Source organism: Hypanus sabinus, chromosome 3 (assembly GCF_030144855.1).
Source record: "Hypanus sabinus isolate sHypSab1 chromosome 3, sHypSab1.hap1, whole genome shotgun sequence".
In the NCBI taxonomy this organism is placed as follows: Eukaryota; Metazoa; Chordata; class Chondrichthyes; order Myliobatiformes; family Dasyatidae; genus Hypanus; species Hypanus sabinus.
This window is the reverse complement of record NC_082708.1, coordinates 34,465,764-34,485,520: the sequence shown is the minus strand read 5'-3', so window position 1 is coordinate 34,485,520 and position 19,757 is coordinate 34,465,764. Positions and strand designations below refer to the sequence as shown.

At 39.6% G+C, this 19,757-nt stretch overlaps 1 protein-coding gene across 1 annotated transcript in view; it reads right to left on the bottom strand.

Moving 5' to 3' along the window:
* The window catches only part of alg5 (ALG5 dolichyl-phosphate beta-glucosyltransferase), a 48,192-nt gene extending 31,788 nt beyond the window's left edge, over positions 1–16,404 (bottom strand). The window contains exons 1-4 of the mRNA XM_059964064.1: positions 16,165–16,404; positions 13,281–13,455; positions 4,015–4,061; positions 3,560–3,628 (exon numbers count right to left, since the gene is read on the bottom strand). Coding sequence (XP_059820047.1) covers positions 3,560–3,628; positions 4,015–4,061; positions 13,281–13,455; positions 16,165–16,224 — 351 coding nt within the window. The 5' untranslated portion in view covers positions 16,225–16,404. The remainder of the gene's footprint in view (positions 1–3,559; positions 3,629–4,014; positions 4,062–13,280; positions 13,456–16,164) is intronic.
* Between the last annotated feature and the right edge of the window lie 3,353 nt (positions 16,405–19,757).

Below are 19,757 nucleotides of genomic sequence, written 5' to 3'. Positions count from 1 at the left end.
CCCATTTTTTGTTGTTTTATTCTCTCCCCATTCTCATTAACTTCTCTCTACCAGATTCCACTGTTCACCTACAAACTACAGACAACTTACACAGGCCAATTAACCTACCAACCTCACGTCCAGAGCACAGGAAGGAAACAGAGTCTAGTGACATGGTGCCATGACAACAACCTTTTCCTCAATGTCAGCAAAATTAAAGAGCTGGTCAGTGACTTCGGGAAGGTGGTGTGGGGAGGATTGTGGTGTGGTTTGAGGTGCACATGTTCCTCTTTAAATCAATGGTGCTGAAGTTGAGAGGGTTGAGGGCTTCAAGTTCCTTGGACTGAACATCATCAATATCCTGTACTGGTCCAACCATGTTGACACCATGGCCAAAACAGCTCACCAGTTCCTACACTTTAATCAGGAGGCTAAAGAGATTCAGGATATTCCCATTAAACCTAACCAAACATTCTATCTAGATGCATTATAGGACTAGGCATGGCACCTGCTCTGCACGTGACTGCACAGAATGGTGGCTACAGTTCAGTTCATCATAAAAACCAGCCTCTCCTCCAGACTCATACTTCTAGCTGCCTCAGTAAAGCAGACAGCGTAATCAAAGACCCCACCCAGCCACTCTGATCAGACAGAAGATCCAAGCCTGAAAGCATGTATCACCAGCTCAAAGACAGCTTCTATCCTACTGTTGTAAGACCATTGAACATTCCTTGTGCAGAAAGATGGACTGTTCACCTCACAATCTACTGTACCTTGTTATGAATTTGGATCTTTCTAGGACATGCAGCAGAAGTGCTACACCTACTCATTCACCTCTATCCAGGACCCTCACCTTCCAGATGAGGCAACACTACACTTGCAAACCTGTTGGGGTTGTCTACTATACCCAGTGATACTGATGTGGCCTCTTCTACATTGGTGAGAGCCAACTTACAATGGGGGATCTGGTCCATTTGCAAAAAGCAGAATTTCCTGGTGGCCAACCAGTTTGTTTTCAAGATTCAAGATTCAAAAACTTTACTGTCATTCCAACCATACAACAGCTCTGCAGGGCAGAATGAGACAGCATTTCCCAGGAGCAAGTGCAATCACAACATAAGAAACGCAACAAATAGTAAACACAACAATAAATAGTAAAACACAACAGCCACATGTCGGTTAAAATCAAGTTATAAGTGTACAGTGCGAGTTAAAAGTGTCCAAAGCAGAGTCAGATAGAGCAGCTATTTAGCAGTCTGACTGCCTGTGGGAGGAAGCTGTTTAGTAGCCTTGTGATTTTTGTTTTGATGCTCCTGTAATGTTTGCCTGATAGCAGAAGAACAAACAGTTCATGGAGAGGGTGTGAGGGGTCTTTAATGATGTACCTTGTCTTCTGGAGGCATCGACTCTGAAAGAGGTCTTGGACAAAAGGTAGGGAGACCCCAATAACCTTCTCCGCTCCCCTAACCACCCTCTGCAAGGCTTTTTTATCAGCAGCACTGCAGCTGGAATACCAGGTTGTGATGCAAAAGGTCAGCACACTCTCAAACACGCCTCCTATCCCCATTCCTATTCCAATATGTCAGTCCACAGCCTCCTCTTCTGCCACTATGAGGTGACTCTTGGGTTGGAGGAGCAATACCTCATAGTCCGTCTAGGTAGCCCCAAACCTGATGGCACGAAGATTGATTTCTCTCCCCCCCGCAACCCACCTTCCCTTCCCTCTTCTTCAATTCTCCACTCTGGCCTCTCACCTCTTCTCCTCACATGCCTATCACCTTCCCCAGAGCCTGTTTCTTCCCTTTGTCCTATGGTCCACTCTCTTCTCCTGTTAGATTCCTCATTCTCCAGCCCTTTGGCTTTTCCACCTATAATCTCACAGCTTCTCACTTCATGCCCCCCTCCCCACCCACCTGGCATCACCTATCATCTTCTAGTTTGTCCTCCTTCTCCTCCACCCACCTTCTTATTCTGACATCGTTCCCATTCCATTCCAGTCCTGATAAAGGGTCAAGTCGGAAACATCAACTGTTTACTCATTTCCACAGATGCTGCTTGACTTGCTGAGTTCTCCAGCATTTTGTGAATTGCTCTGGATTTCCAGGATCTGCAGAATCTCTTTTCTTTATGATCCGCTGCTCCAAAGTCTCTTAAGGAATGCGTACCCTGAAGTTGTTTACATCTTCTCTTCGACGAGAGTCCAGTGAGACCCTTTGTCACGGCTCCCCCTTTGTGATCTTTGCTACTCTTCAACCATGTGCCCATCCAGCCTCGCTACCACAGCCATGTATCCTTCCTGGGAACTCGTCCTTACTGCCACCTTCCAGCTACGTTTTTAGGCATCCCAGTTTAGACACACTGAAGATCCCTGGAATCTGCATTTGATTGGCTGCTTCTCCCACTGCTTCATGCTCCAAATTCTACATGCCACCCTCTCCGCCATGCAGAGATATCTGTGGGCCGTCTTAGTCTCTGACACGACTCAGGATATCACTCTCCACCACCAGCCATGGACCTCTCCAACATTTTATCCTCCGCTGGATCTATGCCTTCAGCCTCCAGTTCTTCTCCTTCCTCATGTCCAAGAAGGATCAGAAGATCACCCATCTCCAAACTGCAGCCCCTGCCACCTCCAACTTTGGTTTTGATGGATACAGTTGCCGACTCTAGCTTCAATGACTCTGGGTGGCCCCAGACCACAGATCACACCAACTTCAGTTCCAACGACCCTGGATGCCTTCACATTGCGAATTACGCAGCCTCCAGTTCCAATCTTGGCTGCTTTCACATCCAGGCTGAGACCTTTCTTGTTGCCGCTGTGCCCCTGGGGTCCTCTTCCCCCACCACTACTAATAAAGCAATCGTGAAGCAACAAACTTCATGTCTCGATCCTGACTTCTAAAAGAACCTTGGATTTAAACACCTGATTCCAAAGCTTTTCCTGTCATCTGCACACTTACCAATCATGATTTTATATTCACATCCCAACTGTTAATGCATCTAATAAACGGAGAGGGTCCCAGCACCAATTGATTCACCATTGATCACAAACTCACTATCACAATAACAATTCTCCACCATTGTAGGACCAGGCTAACATTGCATCCATTTTATCAACTTGTCTTAGGTTCCAAGGATCTAATCTTTTTGCCCAGTTTTCCATATGGGACCTTGTCAAAAATTTTACTGTAATAACTACATCCGTCATACTGCCATCATGAAAAGACTTCGTTACCTCTTCAAAACAGTCAACGAAATTGCAGATAGGGTCTCCCCCCCACCCCAACAAATTTAAGCTGCTTTTCCACATGTAGATTAATCCTGTCTCTCAGCACTTTCCCCCTTAATGTTTCCAACCACTGACATTAGACTCACAGATTTGTAATCATTAGATATTTTTTGTTGCTTTTCGTCAAGAAGGTACCATATTTGCCCTCCACCAGTCATCTGTCACCTCATCTGTGAGACCAGTCAAGATTTATAAATCTCTGTCAGAGCCCTAGCAATCTTTTCCCATTACAGCTATTTTATTGAACCAAAACACAAGAATTCTCATAGACTTGTTTTGGATCATTTTTACCTCTGTCGTTTTGTCTTTGCTTCCATCATCTACCACAATCACCTCATAAGAAAATGAAGAGTCTTTGTTCTACAAGGAAAAAAAAACAAAATGTTAAAATATAACTCTCTTTAGGTTTTATATCTGAAGGTGCAAATTGTTAGATAATATTTCATGTCACATATTATAAAAAATAAAATATGAACCGAATATTTCTTAGAAATGGAACTTTGTAAAGGTATACTGTAAAGGACATAAGAATGGGGTGAGGTGCTGATAGTTGAGAAGCTAACATTACAGTTATAGACACAGTAGCTTTCTTTGCTACAATCCAATTAACTACCCCAACATAAAAATGAGAATATATTTAAAAAAAGGTAAAAACCCAATTGAGCTCTTCACATTTTAAGGACACCCAAATAAATCACGAAGTCATGAATGAAATCAATGAGCAATAATAAAGAAAACCTCAATACCAGTCTTTGTTCCAAATATTCTAGCGCCTCATCCATCATCAGAGGTACTGAAATTAAAGAAAAAGCATGAGTAGATGAGTATTTAGATTTAATTTAAATGTGTTATTTAACAAAATTTCTCTGCATTAAAATTTAGGGAACACTACAATTCAACTCAGAATACACTGGTCATATTGCAAATAAAGAGTACCATGTTGCAGACTGCAAAATATTGAACACTAAGGTATTGTGGAAGCACTTCACAGTTAGAATGAACTATATCGCGGCAAGTAAGATGAGGAATAAAAGTTGTAACAAAGGATGTTGGGAAAGAAAATGGTTGTAAACAGAATAAAGAAATATTAATTACAGAGATGAAAAAAAAGACGTAGCATAGTAAATCAAAATTATTGTTCTTTAATTTCTGTTGTCTGTTCCAATCTTTCCATTTCAGTATTTGACAAGTGATAAAGGTGTAGAACAGAGGCGTCTACACTTTTTTGAGGGTTTGTAAAGTTTATTTCAGTTACAACTTGAATAAAGCTTGCTACATTAATCAACAATACCATTGCATCAAAATTATTGCCATAACTATTGTTGGCAGAATCTCAGATGGTGACAGAGGTATACAGGAGTGAGACAGATCAGCTAGTTGTGTGGTGTTGCAACAACAACCTTGCACTCAACATCTGTAAGACCAAGAAATTTGTAATATACTTCAGGAAGAAGAAGTTGGGAGAACATATACCAGTCCTCATCGAGGAGTCAGCAGAGGAAAGGATGAGCAGCTTCAAGTTCATAGGCATCAATATCTCTGAGGATCTATCTTGGGCCTGAAATATTGAAGTGATCATGAAGAAGACGTAGCAGTGGCTATACTTCATTGGAAGTTTGAGAATATCTGGTATGTCACCAAGATCTCTAGCATATTTCTACAAATATGCCGAGGAGAGAATTCTGAGTGGTTGCATTACCACCTGGCACGGAGGCTTCAATGCTCAGGATCCAAAAAAGCTTCAGAGGGTTGTAAACACAGCCAGCTCCATCATGGGCATTTCCAAAAGGTGGTGCCTCAAGAAGGTGGCATACATCACTGGGGTTCCTCACCACCTTCTCATTACAGCCATCAGGGGTGAGAGACAGACTCAATGTAGAAACACACTCAATGTTTTAGGAATAACTTCTTCCTTTTTGCTGTCCGACTTCTGAACAGCCCATGAATATAACCTCACTACTTTGTTCTCTTTTTACAGTATTTATTACATTTTTAGTAGTAATTTTTACATTGTTATGTGTGGTGAACAAACCAGATGGAAATGGGGTCCAGAGCTACCCCCCCCCCCCCCAGGAACTATGCTGCTAATGAGAGAGAGAGACGAAGAACAGAGGTAGAGGCATCTGCCACAGATAAGAGAGAGAGACAAATGATTTATGTATTATGGCTTCTTCACTGATGGAAAGGTAAACAATCTTTTGCTACAAGGACACTTCTTTGCTCATTAACATTCTTGCTGAGACAGCAAGGAGTGGACTAGTTTGATGGACATGGTCATGTTGAGTTGATGGATAGCTGATACCCAGTCAGTGGGAATGAAAGACGGATCTGGGGAGACACCCTCAGACACATCAGTGGACACTGAAAGCGTGTTGTGCACCCACAGGAAGGTGGGGGCCTGGAGGATCGGTTCAGGAGAATCGGTCTGGAACACAGTGTATGAAGGCAGACCGGTGGGGACGTGTGTGTGTGTGTGTGTGTGTGTGTGTGTGTGTGTGTCCACCCTTGCCTGGGTGACGAGTCCATCACTGAAGAACGGTCTAGCCTGGAACGGAAGGGTCATAATCGATGACCCTAACGGTACAACGGAACAAGAAGACAACGGAATGTTTGCCTGCTGCAGCTGCTCACCTCTCGCTCACTCTCTCTCTCTAACATTGCAACAACAACTACCTCAGCACGAACCGAACTCTATATTCTTCTATGACAATACATTTACCCCTAGACTTGTTAGAGCTTGTTTTTTTTTACTGTTGCTTATTATTCCTACACTTCTGTTTTTATTATTGCTAACCTGTTTTATATGTATATTGGCATTTCTGATACTGTATTGTTTAGTTTACTAACAAACCTTTAGTTACAGTATTCACCAGACTCCAACGTATCAGTCTTTCCTGCTGGTCTGCTAACCCAGTTATGGGGTACCTAACAAATTGGGGGCTCGTCTGGGATTTAATTACCAAATTGAGGGGCCAGTGAATTGGGGTAGAATTCCCTTATCTGTTCTGGTTGTGTGAGAAACCAGAAATGCAGGCAGCAGAAATGGATGTTGGCGAGTTTCTGTTAAGTCTGGGCCCTGTGGGTTTTAAGAAGGCTAAAAAGTCTGAGTTGTGGGAAATAGTGGAGACCTTGGAACTCAAGGAGGTTAAGAAAGGGACAACGAAGTCAGAGATACAACGTAAGATAGCTGAACATTATGTCATGATGCAGATATTCAAGCCGGAGGTGTTAGAACACTTTCCTGTAGGGAAAGTGGAGGTCCAGTTACGTCTAGAAGAGATGCGGCTGGAGAGAATTAAGTTGGAAGCGGAGGAGGCAGAAAACAGCGACAGTTCGAGGGAGAAATGGCAACACGTGGATAGTGGGGCAGACCGTGGGGAAAGGTTTAATGTTAAGTCAAGAGATTAGGTTGGTACCTCCGTTTGAGGAGACAGACATTGATCGGTACTTCTCACATCTTTAAAAAGTGGCCGCGAACCAGAAGTGGCCTAGGGATAAGTGGGTGGTGTTGTTACAAAGTGTACTTAAAGGGGATCCTCAACAAGCATATGCGGCGTTGTCTGTGCAGGTTGCAGAGGATTATGAGGAAGTAAAACAGGCTATCCTTTGGGCCTATGAGCTGGTACCTGAAGCATATTGACAAAAATTCAGGGACTTAAGGAAGCAGTGGAATCAGATGTTCACAGAGTTTGCATACGAGCATATTGCACTGTACTGCTGCAACACAAATTTCACAATATCAGTGATAATAAACTTGATTCTGCTATGCAGTGATGCTTTTGATAAATGTAGAGCTTGCATTTCTATACTCTCAAGAGGTCCTCCATCACTTTACAACCGGTTAATTGCTGTTGTAATAATGTAGGTCATATAGCACTCACAGCAATCTCGCACAAACATAAATATTGGCCAAGCAACCAGAATATCCCATGTTGTCCTCAGCAAAAATGGTACCAGAGATGGATACAGCACAAAACAGTTTATTTGGCTGTCCATGCTGGCTACATTTTTTTACACTAATATTCCCGAACCAATTTTATTCTCTCTACATTCACATTAATACCCCTCAGAATCTGTGACTCACAAACTCATTAGGGGCAATTTACAGTGACAATACTGTACAGTAGCCATCCTACAGTCTATGGGAAGTGAGAAAAAAACCACAGCACTTGGAGAAACTCACCTGGTCACAAGGAGAACAGAGGTTAGGACTGAACCAAGATCACTGATGCTGTGAGGTAACAGTTCTACTATCTGCACCACTGTGCTTTTCCAATTGTGTCACAGAACTTATGCTTAACATAGTTGCGGGGGTGGGGGGGGGACATCACATGATGACGTAGGATCGAGACGCGGGAACCCAGCTCTCCCGTAAAAAATCAGTAAATTAATGTTTAAGTGAAGAAAAATCAGTCAATACTTTCTAAAAGTTACTTATAAACTACTCCAGACTGTTTCAAGTTATGCCTCACAAACAGAAGATGAAGAAAACTACTACCGTGAAGACAACGCAAGTTGGAACAGAATCAAGGCCCGCTTCTGCCAAAGAACTGCGGGCTCAGGTACATTTCACCTCTGGCGATACAGAACAGGAAACTGCGGCAAAATCGACCATTTCTAAAGAAAAAGACCAACGACAAACTGTGTAAACGTGAAGGAAGGAGCATGCACAAACGAGAGCAACCTGAACTACAAATCCCAGTTACGATTGAAACCGAAAGTGAAAGTGAATCTGAGGTAGATTCAGATTCTCTGGAAGAATCAGACAAAGATGGAGGTAAAAGTTTTTCTGGAAATATAAAAAAGACTTTAATGCAAATAATGCATAAATTAGAAAAATTAAACGCATTAAAAGTAATCAACAAATGATAAATATGGAATTATGTTTGATAAAATTACAAAAAGACAGGAAAAATGGAAAAGACAATTATAGATTTGGAAGCTACAACGGAAGACATAGTTGAAAGAATGAATAAAATGGAAGATGGTATTACTGCCTAGACATCAGAAAGAAAACAATTGTTGGGAAAAATGGACAAGCTTGAAAACTTTAGTAGACAAAACAATATTAAAATTGTTGGACTGAAAGAAGATATAGAAGGAGAAGATCCAACAAATTTTTTTCAAAAATGGATCCCCGAAAACTTGGAAATGGAAGGAGAAACTCTAATTGAAATTGAAAGGCTTAAGGTCAAGACCTCAAGCAGATCAAAATCCACAATCAATTCTGATAAAATGCTTAAGATACCAAGATAAAGAAGAGATCCTGAAGGCAGCTGCCCAATGTGCTAAAAAGAGAAAAGGGATAGAAGGGAAAGCAGTTCTTTTCTATCCTGATACAAGTTATAATCTTTTGAAGAGCAAGAAGGAATTTAACCCAGCGAAAAAAGCTTTATGGGAAAAGGGTTATAAATTTACAATGCGTCACCCAGCAACACTGATAATTTTTTTGGAGGATGGAAAAAGAAGATTTTTTTACTGATTATCGAGAAGCGGAGGAGTTCGCACAAAAACTCCCAATTATTCACTAACTACACATAGAGATTTCCAAGTGTAATGGATTAAAGATGAAGACAGAGACAGTGAATGGAAGTGATGGACATTTAAGGATGATACAGGGGAGAAAGGCAAAATTTGAGAATACTATTTTTTTCTTCTTATATATATATACTTTTTTATGTTGCGGGGGGGGGGCTGGGGAGCTTTGGATCGATTACTACGGGATTCACGTGTGTAATCATGGCGATTGCCATGACCCGTACAATAGAGTGGGGTAATGTTGTGTTCTTTTCTTTCCACAACATGAGAAGGGGGGTATTTTGTTTTTTTCTTTATAATCTATTTTTCTTCTATCTTTCTGCCTGGATGATCGGTGGGGACACACATAGCAACATGGAGAATTTTAAAAAGATTCCCCCAGATACCACGAAAGTTGAAAAATTAGGTATTATTATAGATTGGAGTAACACAATTAAAAATAATGACTAATTTACTGAATTTTTAAAGTTTTAATGTTAATGGGCTTAATGGACCGGTGAAAAGAAAAATAATCTTAACATACATTAAAAAAATGAAAATAGATATAGCTTTTTTACGAGAAACACACTTAACAGAGATAGAACATCAGAAATTAAAAAGAGACTGGGTTGGAAATGTTATTGCAGCTTCATTTAATTCAAAGGCAAGAGGAGTTGCAATTTTGGTTAAAAATTTACCAATTAAAATACAAAATGTATTAATTGATTTGGTGGGGAGATATGTAATTATACATTGTCAAATTTTTTCAGAACTATGGACACTTATGAATATTTATGCACCAAATGAAAATGATGTAAAATTTATACAAGAGGTCTTTTTGAATTTGGCTAACGCACATGACAAAATATTAATAAGTGGAGACTTTAACTTTTGTCTAGATTCAGTTTTAGATAGATCAACAAAGGTTGTCACAAAATCAAAAGTAGCAAAATTAACTCTATCATTGTTGAAAGATTTAAATTTGATTGATATATGGAGAAGAATTAACCCAAAAGAGATTATTCATTTTATTAAAATAGACATAAAACATATTCAAGGATAGATTTTTTCCTATTATCAACGAATATTCAAGACAGAGTGAAAAATATGGAATATAAAGTGAGAATATTGTCAGATCATTCTCCTTTGATAATGACAATGATAAATAAAGAGGAATAAATTTATAGATGGAGATTTAATTCAATATTACTAAAACGTCAAGATTTTTGTGATTTTATGAAAAAGCAGATTCAGTTCTTTTTAGATACAAATTCACATTCAGTTGATGATAAATTTATATTATGGGAAGCAATGAAGGCATATTTGAGAGGTCAGATAATAAGTTATCCTTCTAAAATTAAGAAGGAATATATGATAGAAATAGATCAATTGGAAAAAGAGATTACAAAATTAGAGAAAGAATCTCAAAGATATGACAGAAGAAAAACGAAGACAACTTATTAATAAGAAGTTACAATATAATACACTTCAGACATATCAAACAGAAAAAGCAATTATGAGAACTAAAGAGAGATATTATGAACTAGGTGAAAGATCACATAAGGTCCTTGCATGGCAGTTAAAAACAGACCAGACTTCTAAAACAATAAATGTAATTTGAACAAGAGTAAATAAAATTACTTATAAACCTTTAGAAATTAATGAAACTTTCAAGAAATTTTATTTTATAAAAAGTTTAAAGATTTATTAATTCCTCCTTTTATGGAGTTAATACATCAAGCAGAAAGAACGCATAAACTTCCAGAATCTTTTTCGGCAGCTATTTTAATAGTATTGCCAAAAATAGAGATCTTTTAAAGCCAACATCATATAGACCTATTTCTTTGTTAAACACGGATTATAAAATAATAGCAAAAATCTTATCTAACAGATTATCTAAATACTTACCAAAATTAATACATATGGATCAAACAGGATTTATTAAAAATAGACAATCGGCAGATAATTTAACTCGGTTATTTAGTATAATTGATTTGGCTCAAAAGAGGGAGGAAATGAGTGTGGCGGTTGCTTTAGATGCAGAAAAAGCATTTGATAGATTGGAATGGGATTTTTTATTTAAGGTATTGGAAAAATATGGATTAGGAGTATATTTTATAAAATGGATTAAAACCTTAAGTACTAATCCCAAAGCTAAAGTAGTGACAAATGGTCAAATTTCAACATCATTTCAGTTAACAAGGTCAACTAGGCAAGGTTGTCCATGATCACCTGCTTTATTTGTGTTGGCAATAGAACCATTAGCTGAATTAATTAGGATGGACCCAGATATTAAGGGCTTCAGAGTTAACCAGGAGGAATACAAGATTAACTTATTTGCTGATGATGTTCTGCTTTATTTAACAAACCCATTGCACTCGTTGCGAAAATTATCCTCTAGATTAGAAGAGTATGGGAAAATATCAGGTTACAAAATAAATTGGGATAAAAGTGAAATTTTACTTCTTACTAAAGGAGATTATAGTCAATGTCGATTAATAACTCAATTTAGATGGCCGACAAACGGTATAAAATATTTAGGTATAAGAGTTGATAATGATATAAAGAACTTATATAAATAAAATTACTTACCATTATTGAAAAAAATTCAAGAAGATCTTGATAAATGGATGATATTACCAATAACATTAGAAGGTAGAGTAAATACTGTAAAAATGAATATATTCCCTAGACTACAATACTTATTCCAATCACTACCAATACAACTACCCCATAAGTTTTTTCAAGAGTTAAATAAATATGTGAGGAAGTTTCGTTGGAAAGGTAAGATGTTAAGAATATCGTAGGAAAAATTGACATGGAAATTTGATCTAGGAGGGTTACAACTTCCAAATTTTAAGAATTATTATGAAGCAAATCAACTTAGATTTATTGCATCTTTTTTTGAGAAAGATAGACCGGCATGGATTAGAATAGAACTAGATAAAATAGGAGATTTTATATATAAATGGGGATCTAAATGGATGCGGGAAAAGAAAGAATCTCCTATATTAAAACATTTGATTGACTTATGGAATAAGATAAACGTTGATGATGAGACAAAGAAATCTTTATTAGCAGAGATCTTTAATTCTAAATAGACATTCCTTATACAATGGATAATCAACTTTGATATAATTGGTTTCAAAAAGGGATTATATAGGAGATTGTTTTGAAGGAGGTATATAAATGTCATTTGATCAATTAAAGAATAAATATAAAGTATCAAATAACACTCTGTTTTGTTACTTCCAATTAAGGGCTTATTTAAGAGAAAAATTAGGTCAAACAATGTTATTGCCGAAATCTAATGATATAGAAACTTTAATTCAAAAAGGAAAAACTAAAAAATTTATTTCTTGTATGTATAGCTTGATTCAAAAACAGGCAATTAAACAAGGAATCCATAAGTCAAGACAAAAATGGGAAAGTGACTTGAATATTAAAATTGAAGAAACAAATTGGTCAAGACTATGTCTTGATAGTATGACAAATACTATAAATGTCCGGTTAAGATTACTGCAATATAATTTTTACATCAATTATATATTACACCACAAAAAATAAATTAAATCCAAATTTATCTGATCAGTGTTTCCGATGTAACCAAGAAATCGGTATTTTTTTACATTCTACTTGGTCTTGTTCTAAAATTCAACCTTTCTGGACAAATGTAAGAGTTTTATTGGAATAAATTATTGGAACACAACTTCCACATAATCCAATATTATTTTTATTAGGCGATATTGGAGAGATAAAATCGAAACTCAAATTGAATAAATATCAAAGAATTCATAAAAATTGCACTGGCAGTAGTAGCCAAAAAGGCTATTGCAGTTACTTGGAAATCGGATTCATACTTAAGTATAGATCGTTGGAAGAATGAAATTTCCAGCTATATTCCACTTGAAAAAATTACTTATAATTTAAGAGATAAATATGAAACATTTTTGAAAATTTGGCGCCGCATTTACAAAAGACAGGTTTAAATATATAGGTGCTCCGAAGATAAAATAATCGATTATTTGGGGAAAGAAATAAATATATATACTAAAGTTATTACGAACTCCGTGGAGCATGTGGGGATCTTCCGATATCCAGGCACTTTCTCTTTCTTTTTTTTCTTTTTCTCTATAGGGATGTTAGAGTGAGGGGGGAAGGTATTTTTTTTTCTTTCTGTAATCATTTGAAAACTCAATAAAAAAAGTTTAAAAAAAACATAGTTGGAAAACAGCTCTTCCAACAGCACAGCATCTTCTGTGTAACAGTAGAGTCACCCTCGAGTGTGTGCTCAGTGTGATGAAGACGCCAGTGCATAACCAGTGAAACGAGGCTAGCACCATTTTCTTTTTATATATTCACATCATGGAACTCTAAAATATGAACAATTTATCTTCTTTTGATAGCTGGACATGTATCAGAAGCTACAGAAATCTCTATTTACATTTTTCCCAAACTGTCTCAAGAATTACAGCATTCAAAAAGGAAAACTTACATCTTTGTTCTTCATTATAAGATGGGACAATAACAGATAGTTCCTTAGTGGAAGGATCATGGATACTGGGGAACAATTCCTTCCCAGCAGAACTTTGATTCAGGAAATATTTTTCTTTCTCTCCACGAGCAAGATTTGGCATTTTTATAGCTGTCACATGCACAATAAATACAAGCTGTGGGGGAAGAAAAAGACAAGAGACCATTAAAATTGCAGAACAGATCATGTAAAACACAAGGAAGGACTGCTTTTACTTTACAAACCACATGATTCTCAAACAGTGAAATTCAGCATTTGGTGTACAATCAAAGAGCAATGACATGAGTCACATTAAATAATGATACGAATGGGGAGAGGTCAGGTAGCTTTCAAGGCCATTTTTATGCGATCCATTTAGCTGTATCTTCTGCTCTGCCATCTGAGATTTCAACTTTCCTCTTCCATTATTTATCGAATTTCCTTTTGAAACCTACTGCATCTGATTTCTAAGCCTTTCCAGTTCATCATACTTATGAATAAATATCTCCTAGGATATTGCTAGTTACCTTAAAATTCTGTTTTCAGATCATAAATCTAAGTGGGCTCTTCTAATATACAGAATGCAGTTTCTGTCCAGTGAGTGTAAAGAAAGCTCAAATAAATGTTATTACCAAAGTACATACATGTCACTATATACAACCCTGAGATTTATTTTTTGGTAGGCATGCTTAACAAGTCCAGAGTAAGTATAACAGAATCAATGAAAGACCACCCAACTAGGATGTTTAACCAGAGTGCATTATGAATGGCAGTGATGCTTCACTACCAATGCTTTCCATGCCTGCTTTGAAAAGACAATAGAACTACAGCTGTGAGGATTCCTGCAGCACCTGGTGACCCTGTGAATTCTGTCTCAGAGGCTGATGTCAGGCCGTCTTTGAGGATGTGCCAACCATCTGGTAGGCGTTTTGAAAGACGTTTTCAATCTCTCACTGCTACGGTCAAAAGTTCCCACCTGCTTCGAAAGGGCAACAATTATACTAGTACCCAAGAAGTGTAGTGTGATTAGCCTTAACGACTATCATCTAGTAGCACTCACATCTACAGAGATGAAATCTGTTGAGAGGTTGGTAATGGCTAGAATCAACAACTGCCTCAGCAAGGACCTGGACCCACTGTAATATGCTGATCACCACAATAGGTCTACAGCAAACACAATGTCAGTGACTCTTCCTGTGGCCTTAGATCAACTGGACAATAAAAACATCTAGGTCAGGATACTATTCATTGACTACAGCTCAGCATTTAACACCATTCCTACAGTCTTGATTGAAAAGCTACAAGACCTGGGCTTATGTACCTCCCTCTGCAATTAGTTCCTTGACTTCCTAACCAGAAGACCACAATCTCTGCAGATTGGTAATAACATCTCCTCCTCACTGATGATCAACACTGGCATGTGTGTTTAGCCCACTGATCTACTCTCTCTACACCCATGCCATCTATAAGTTTGCTGACGATACAACTATTGTTGGCAGGATCTCAAATGGAGACGAGAGAGCACACAGGAGATACACCAGCTAGTTGAGTAGTGTCGCAACAACCTTGCATTCAATGTCAGGACCAGAGATGATTGTGGACTTCAGAAAGGGTAGGATAAAGGAACACGAATGATCCTCAATGAGTGGCAAGAGGTAGGGCCAATCAGGGATCAAAGGGGCAAGATCTACTCCTGGAGGTAGAGGGCTTGACCAAGATACTAAACGAATACTCTGTCTCACCCTTTAAGGAAGATGATATTGGTGAAGTCACACAACAAAGGAGCATGTAGCTGAGAAACTCAATGGGCTAGAAGCTGATAACCAGGAGATGTTAAAAAAGCTAGCTGTACTAAATACAGATAATTACCTAGTTTTAGATTTCTAATGGAAATGAAGGTGGGAATTGTGGAGATATTGATCATAGTGGTATATCAGTCTGGAGGATGGCTTGCTTACACCCTGGTGTTGTGGGTTCTGAAGTGTTGATGAGGCCATTGTGGGAACCACAGACCGTTCCACAGATGGGGCAAGAGGGGCTAGAGAGAGCAAGCAGGAAGCCTGTGAACTGGTATCACTCCAGAGGCATGACCTCCAGCTCTCAAATATTCTTTCTGCTCTTTGAGCAATTATGGATCATGATTTCTCTATAACATAGGATCCACATGGCCCATCAAATCTTTGCTAGTTCACTGAGCTATCCCAATTCCTGATCTTGAATTTATGGAATCTAGTAGCACAGTTCAGTTGAGGAATTATGGTCACTGAAGGCTACACTAACGTGGGATAAGAGTACTTGTTCGCAAGCCGAGTGAAGTTGGGACAAAAAATTAGCTGCTTTGTTGATGTAGTATGTGAGAATATAGCAATTCAGCTAAGAGGCTGCCAACAATAGTTTAGCTGGATATAAAACTTCTAACTGGAACATAATGGTTTCAAACGTAGTGCCTAATTTGCAGGTATAGGATGGTAAAGGAGACGATGGCGTGTACAAAATCTGTTAAAATTGATGCGAAATCCGACACATTTTCTCATCTTCCGTTCAGATTTAACCGTACCAGAGGAAAGCCACTATCTTAGTTCTTTCACAGTTTGAAACAAGTCACCGATGAGTTTCAATTTGCTTTAAGCGGTGTACTTTCCATACATTTTTTTCAACTGTAAAGACTAGAGCAAGTATGCAGAATCACGGCTCTGGATGGAGTGGATGGACCAGGTGTCGGAAAGATGATATAGGGAAAGGCCTACTAAGCCTGATTGACGGAGCGATGCAAGGGAGGTTGTCATCCAGAACATGACTAATCTCTCAGCAAACTAACTCGGTGGAAGAGAGTTTGCAAAAGTTGACCGGCCAGGACCAGACTCACCAGGGTCAGAGCTGCAAGAGCGAGAGCCAGTAGGATCTGCAGCACCTCGACCAGCCCCATGCTCCGCCGACCGGCTGCAGCCACCGGACCCAGGACACCTCTGGTACTAGCCGGCCCCGCGGAGCATTCGGCAGCAGCGCCGTGGCAACCGCGCCAGCCTATGAGAGTGGAACAGCGAAGCGGAAAGGGTCCTGAGCCCGGAGCTCCGGGTGACAGGAGCGCCAGGGCGGAGACGGCCTTGGCGCACAGCGCTATCGCCCCCTGCCGCACGGGAGCTTCCGCGCTTGCCCGTCGACCCATGCAAACGCCCAGTGTGCTGCTGCCCCAACGCACTTGCAGCTCATACCTGGGCATTTGAATCCGCGAAGCACTTTGTTCCCCCTCTTTCCCCAACCAGGCTCCGCAGTAGACGGGAACAAATCTCTGCATCCAGCCCGAAAAGCCCCTTAACGTGGTTGTAAATTTTGATATCTCATTATTCTTTTAATTCATGAGGTTACAGCACAAATTTGCTCAGTCTCTGAGCGTTCTACAAATCCGGCAGTCTGACGAATCTTTGCTGCACTCCCTCTGTAACAAGTACATGCTTTTTTACTTACAAAATGTACACAGTATCCACCGAGATCCGAAACAATTGCAAAAAGGTTTCCTTCCTCCTGTACTCAACAGTGTAGCCAATTAGCAGTCGCATCCTATTTTTAAAAACTATTTATCTACGGTGTGTGGGTTTTGCAGGCTGAGCCAGGATCTACTTGCCCAACCCTAGTTACCTTTCCAAAGGTTGCGGGTGAGCTGACTTTTGCTGTAAACCTTCAGATGTGGCTATGCTCACAATGCTGTTAGAGAGAAAATAATGGAATTTTCACCAGTGACATGTGGCTTGGAGGGCAACTGTTAAACTGTGTTGATCCCATGTGTTTGATGCCCTTTTCTTTCTAACTGTTGGAGGAAATGGGTTTCTAAGGTGTTGGGTGGGAGAATGCCATATTCCTGCAGTTTTCTGGGATAGTCAGCTTGGACCCAGCATAGCTTCAAACATTTAACTCATCTGGACGGAAAGGAATGATGCTAAGTCAAATTCCATGTTAATTTTTTTTGGAGTAATCTTAATTGTAGTTAATTGTTTACTTAAATGTGTTTAAACAAGTTCAAGAGTTTTACATGTTTAAATTGTTTTACCAGCAAATCTGACAGGTAGTTTGAAACTCAAAGCATTTAAGAGGCGTTGTAGTCAATAAAATTGTGATGATCAATTGTAAAACCATTTCTGGGGACAGGTGTTTCTACTTCTGGTGGGAGGGGCCTGCACGGTGCAGGTAATTGTCGTTCAGAAGTGCGGCCTAACAGAACCATTCCATGGGCCAGCTGTAAACTGTGGGTCATATGTTGCCTATTGTGGGGGACAGCTGATACTTGAAACACACAGCTGAGAGAGTTTTACTGTCAGTGTTACCTTGTGAAGGAAATGCCATATTTAATTGCCTTTGGTCAAGGTACTGTACCATGTTCAGGTTGTGGGCCAAAGGGGTCCGTCCATCCTGACAGCTTGTGCCTGGATGTCCAAGCCCACATTGTCCGCTGGTACTCTAGAGCACCACTGCAAAAAAAAAAGTGAAGTTTTGATTTTAATGAAAATAAAACTGTCATGCCAAATACCCATATGGACAGACAAAATACAGGTTTAAGTACACCATAAAATTCCTCTACACTGTCAAGTCAAACATTCCCAGGCCAAATACAGCGAGTTGATTCTAAAAGCTGTTACACCCACCTCTTGAGAAATGGAAATACATATGTTGCAAAGCCCAATCCATTATTTCATCGATGCTAGGTATCCTGACATCTGCGAAATTCCTATTGCGTTCGGCCAGTCGTGTTGAACTGTATTTTACCAGCCATCAGGGAAAAATTAAGGACAACAGAAAGCTGCTCCTTTTGAAGAGAGCAGCATCAAAGTGAATTAAAGAGGAATGGGACAAATCCACAGTTGCAGTTGGATTCTGAGGGTTACAGATTTATTTTCTTGGAATTTGAATAGCAGTGTGGGAGAGTTTGTACTGGAGCAGTTGTAAGAGTCACTGTCCTGTCCTAACCACCAGATTTACAAACATTTTGGAGTTTAGAGATGTATTCATTTCTTTGTATTGTTTTATCTGGCATCTCTGACAGAGCTTTTAAAATGTTACATAATAAAGGAAACCAGGTCCCTCTATCCTCAAAAGCTATGGACGTGTACCAGAGGCATTACTTGGGTGCCCTGGTCAATGTTTCCCTCTCAAATATCAAGGCAGAATTGTGATGATAACGTATGTTCACTTAAAAGTAGATGGAAAAATGTTTACAAATGAAGTTGTTTTGCATATTTGTAATGTGGCAAAAGTAAAATGTTGACATGAAAATACCAGTAAAAATGAAGCTTAAACATATTGGCACACTTCTGACAGCTATCCATTTGTTATGCCAGGGGACATCATGTCCATGCCAGCTCCCTGTCCCATTTCCCCTCTTTTCCCTGTAGCCCTGCATTTTATTTTTTCTCACGTGGTCAATTCCCCTTTGATTTATTTTAAACCATTCACATCCATTAAAGGGTTTTTGTGTTATGGGATGAAACACCCAGGGAGATTCAGGAAGGACGTGCAACTACACAAAGACCGGAATTAAGGTCAGCATCGATGGAGCTGGGGTGGGGGGTGCATGAGTACTATACCTAACCAGTGTACCACACACCACCTAGTTACAGTATTCTCAGCAAAATTTCACATCCTTGGACCTTAAGCATTATTTGCAATCATTAAATCATGAGTCCAAAGGGGGACAGTTAACGTGAAACACTTGACGATCAACACTGGCGCACCTCAGGGGTGTGTGCTTAGCCCATTGCTCTACTCTCTGTATACCCATGACTGTGTGGCTAGGCATAGCTCAAATATCATCTATATATTTGCTGATGATACAACCATTGTTGGTAGAATCTCAGGTGGTGACGAGAGGGCGTACAGGAGTAAGATATGCCAACTAGTGGAATGGTGCCGCAGCAATAACCTGGCACTCAATGTCAGTAAGACAAAAGAGCTGATTGTGTATTTCAGGAAGGGTAAGACGAAGGAGCACATACCAATATCCTCATAGAGGATCAGAAGTGGAGAGTGAGCAGTTTCAAGTTCCTGGGTCTCAAGATCTTTGAGGATCTAACCAGGTCCCAACATATCGATGTAGTTATAAAGAAGGCAAGGCAGCGGCTATACTTTATTAGCAGTTTGAAGAGATTTGGCATGTCAACTTAAGAACTTCAATAGTTGTACCATAGAGAGCATTCTGACAGGCGACATCACTATCTGGTATGGAGGGGCTACGGCACAGACTGAAAGAAGCTGTAGAAAGTTGTAAAGCTAGTCAGCTCCATCATGGGCACCAGCCTACAAAGTACCCAGGACATCTTTAGAGAGCGGTGTCTCAGAAAGGCAGCGTCCATTATTAAAGATCGCCAGCACCCAGGGGATGCCCTTTTCTCACTGTTACCATCAGGTAGGAAGTACAGAAGCCTTAAGGCACACACTCAACGATTTAGGAACAGCCTCTTCCCCTCTGCC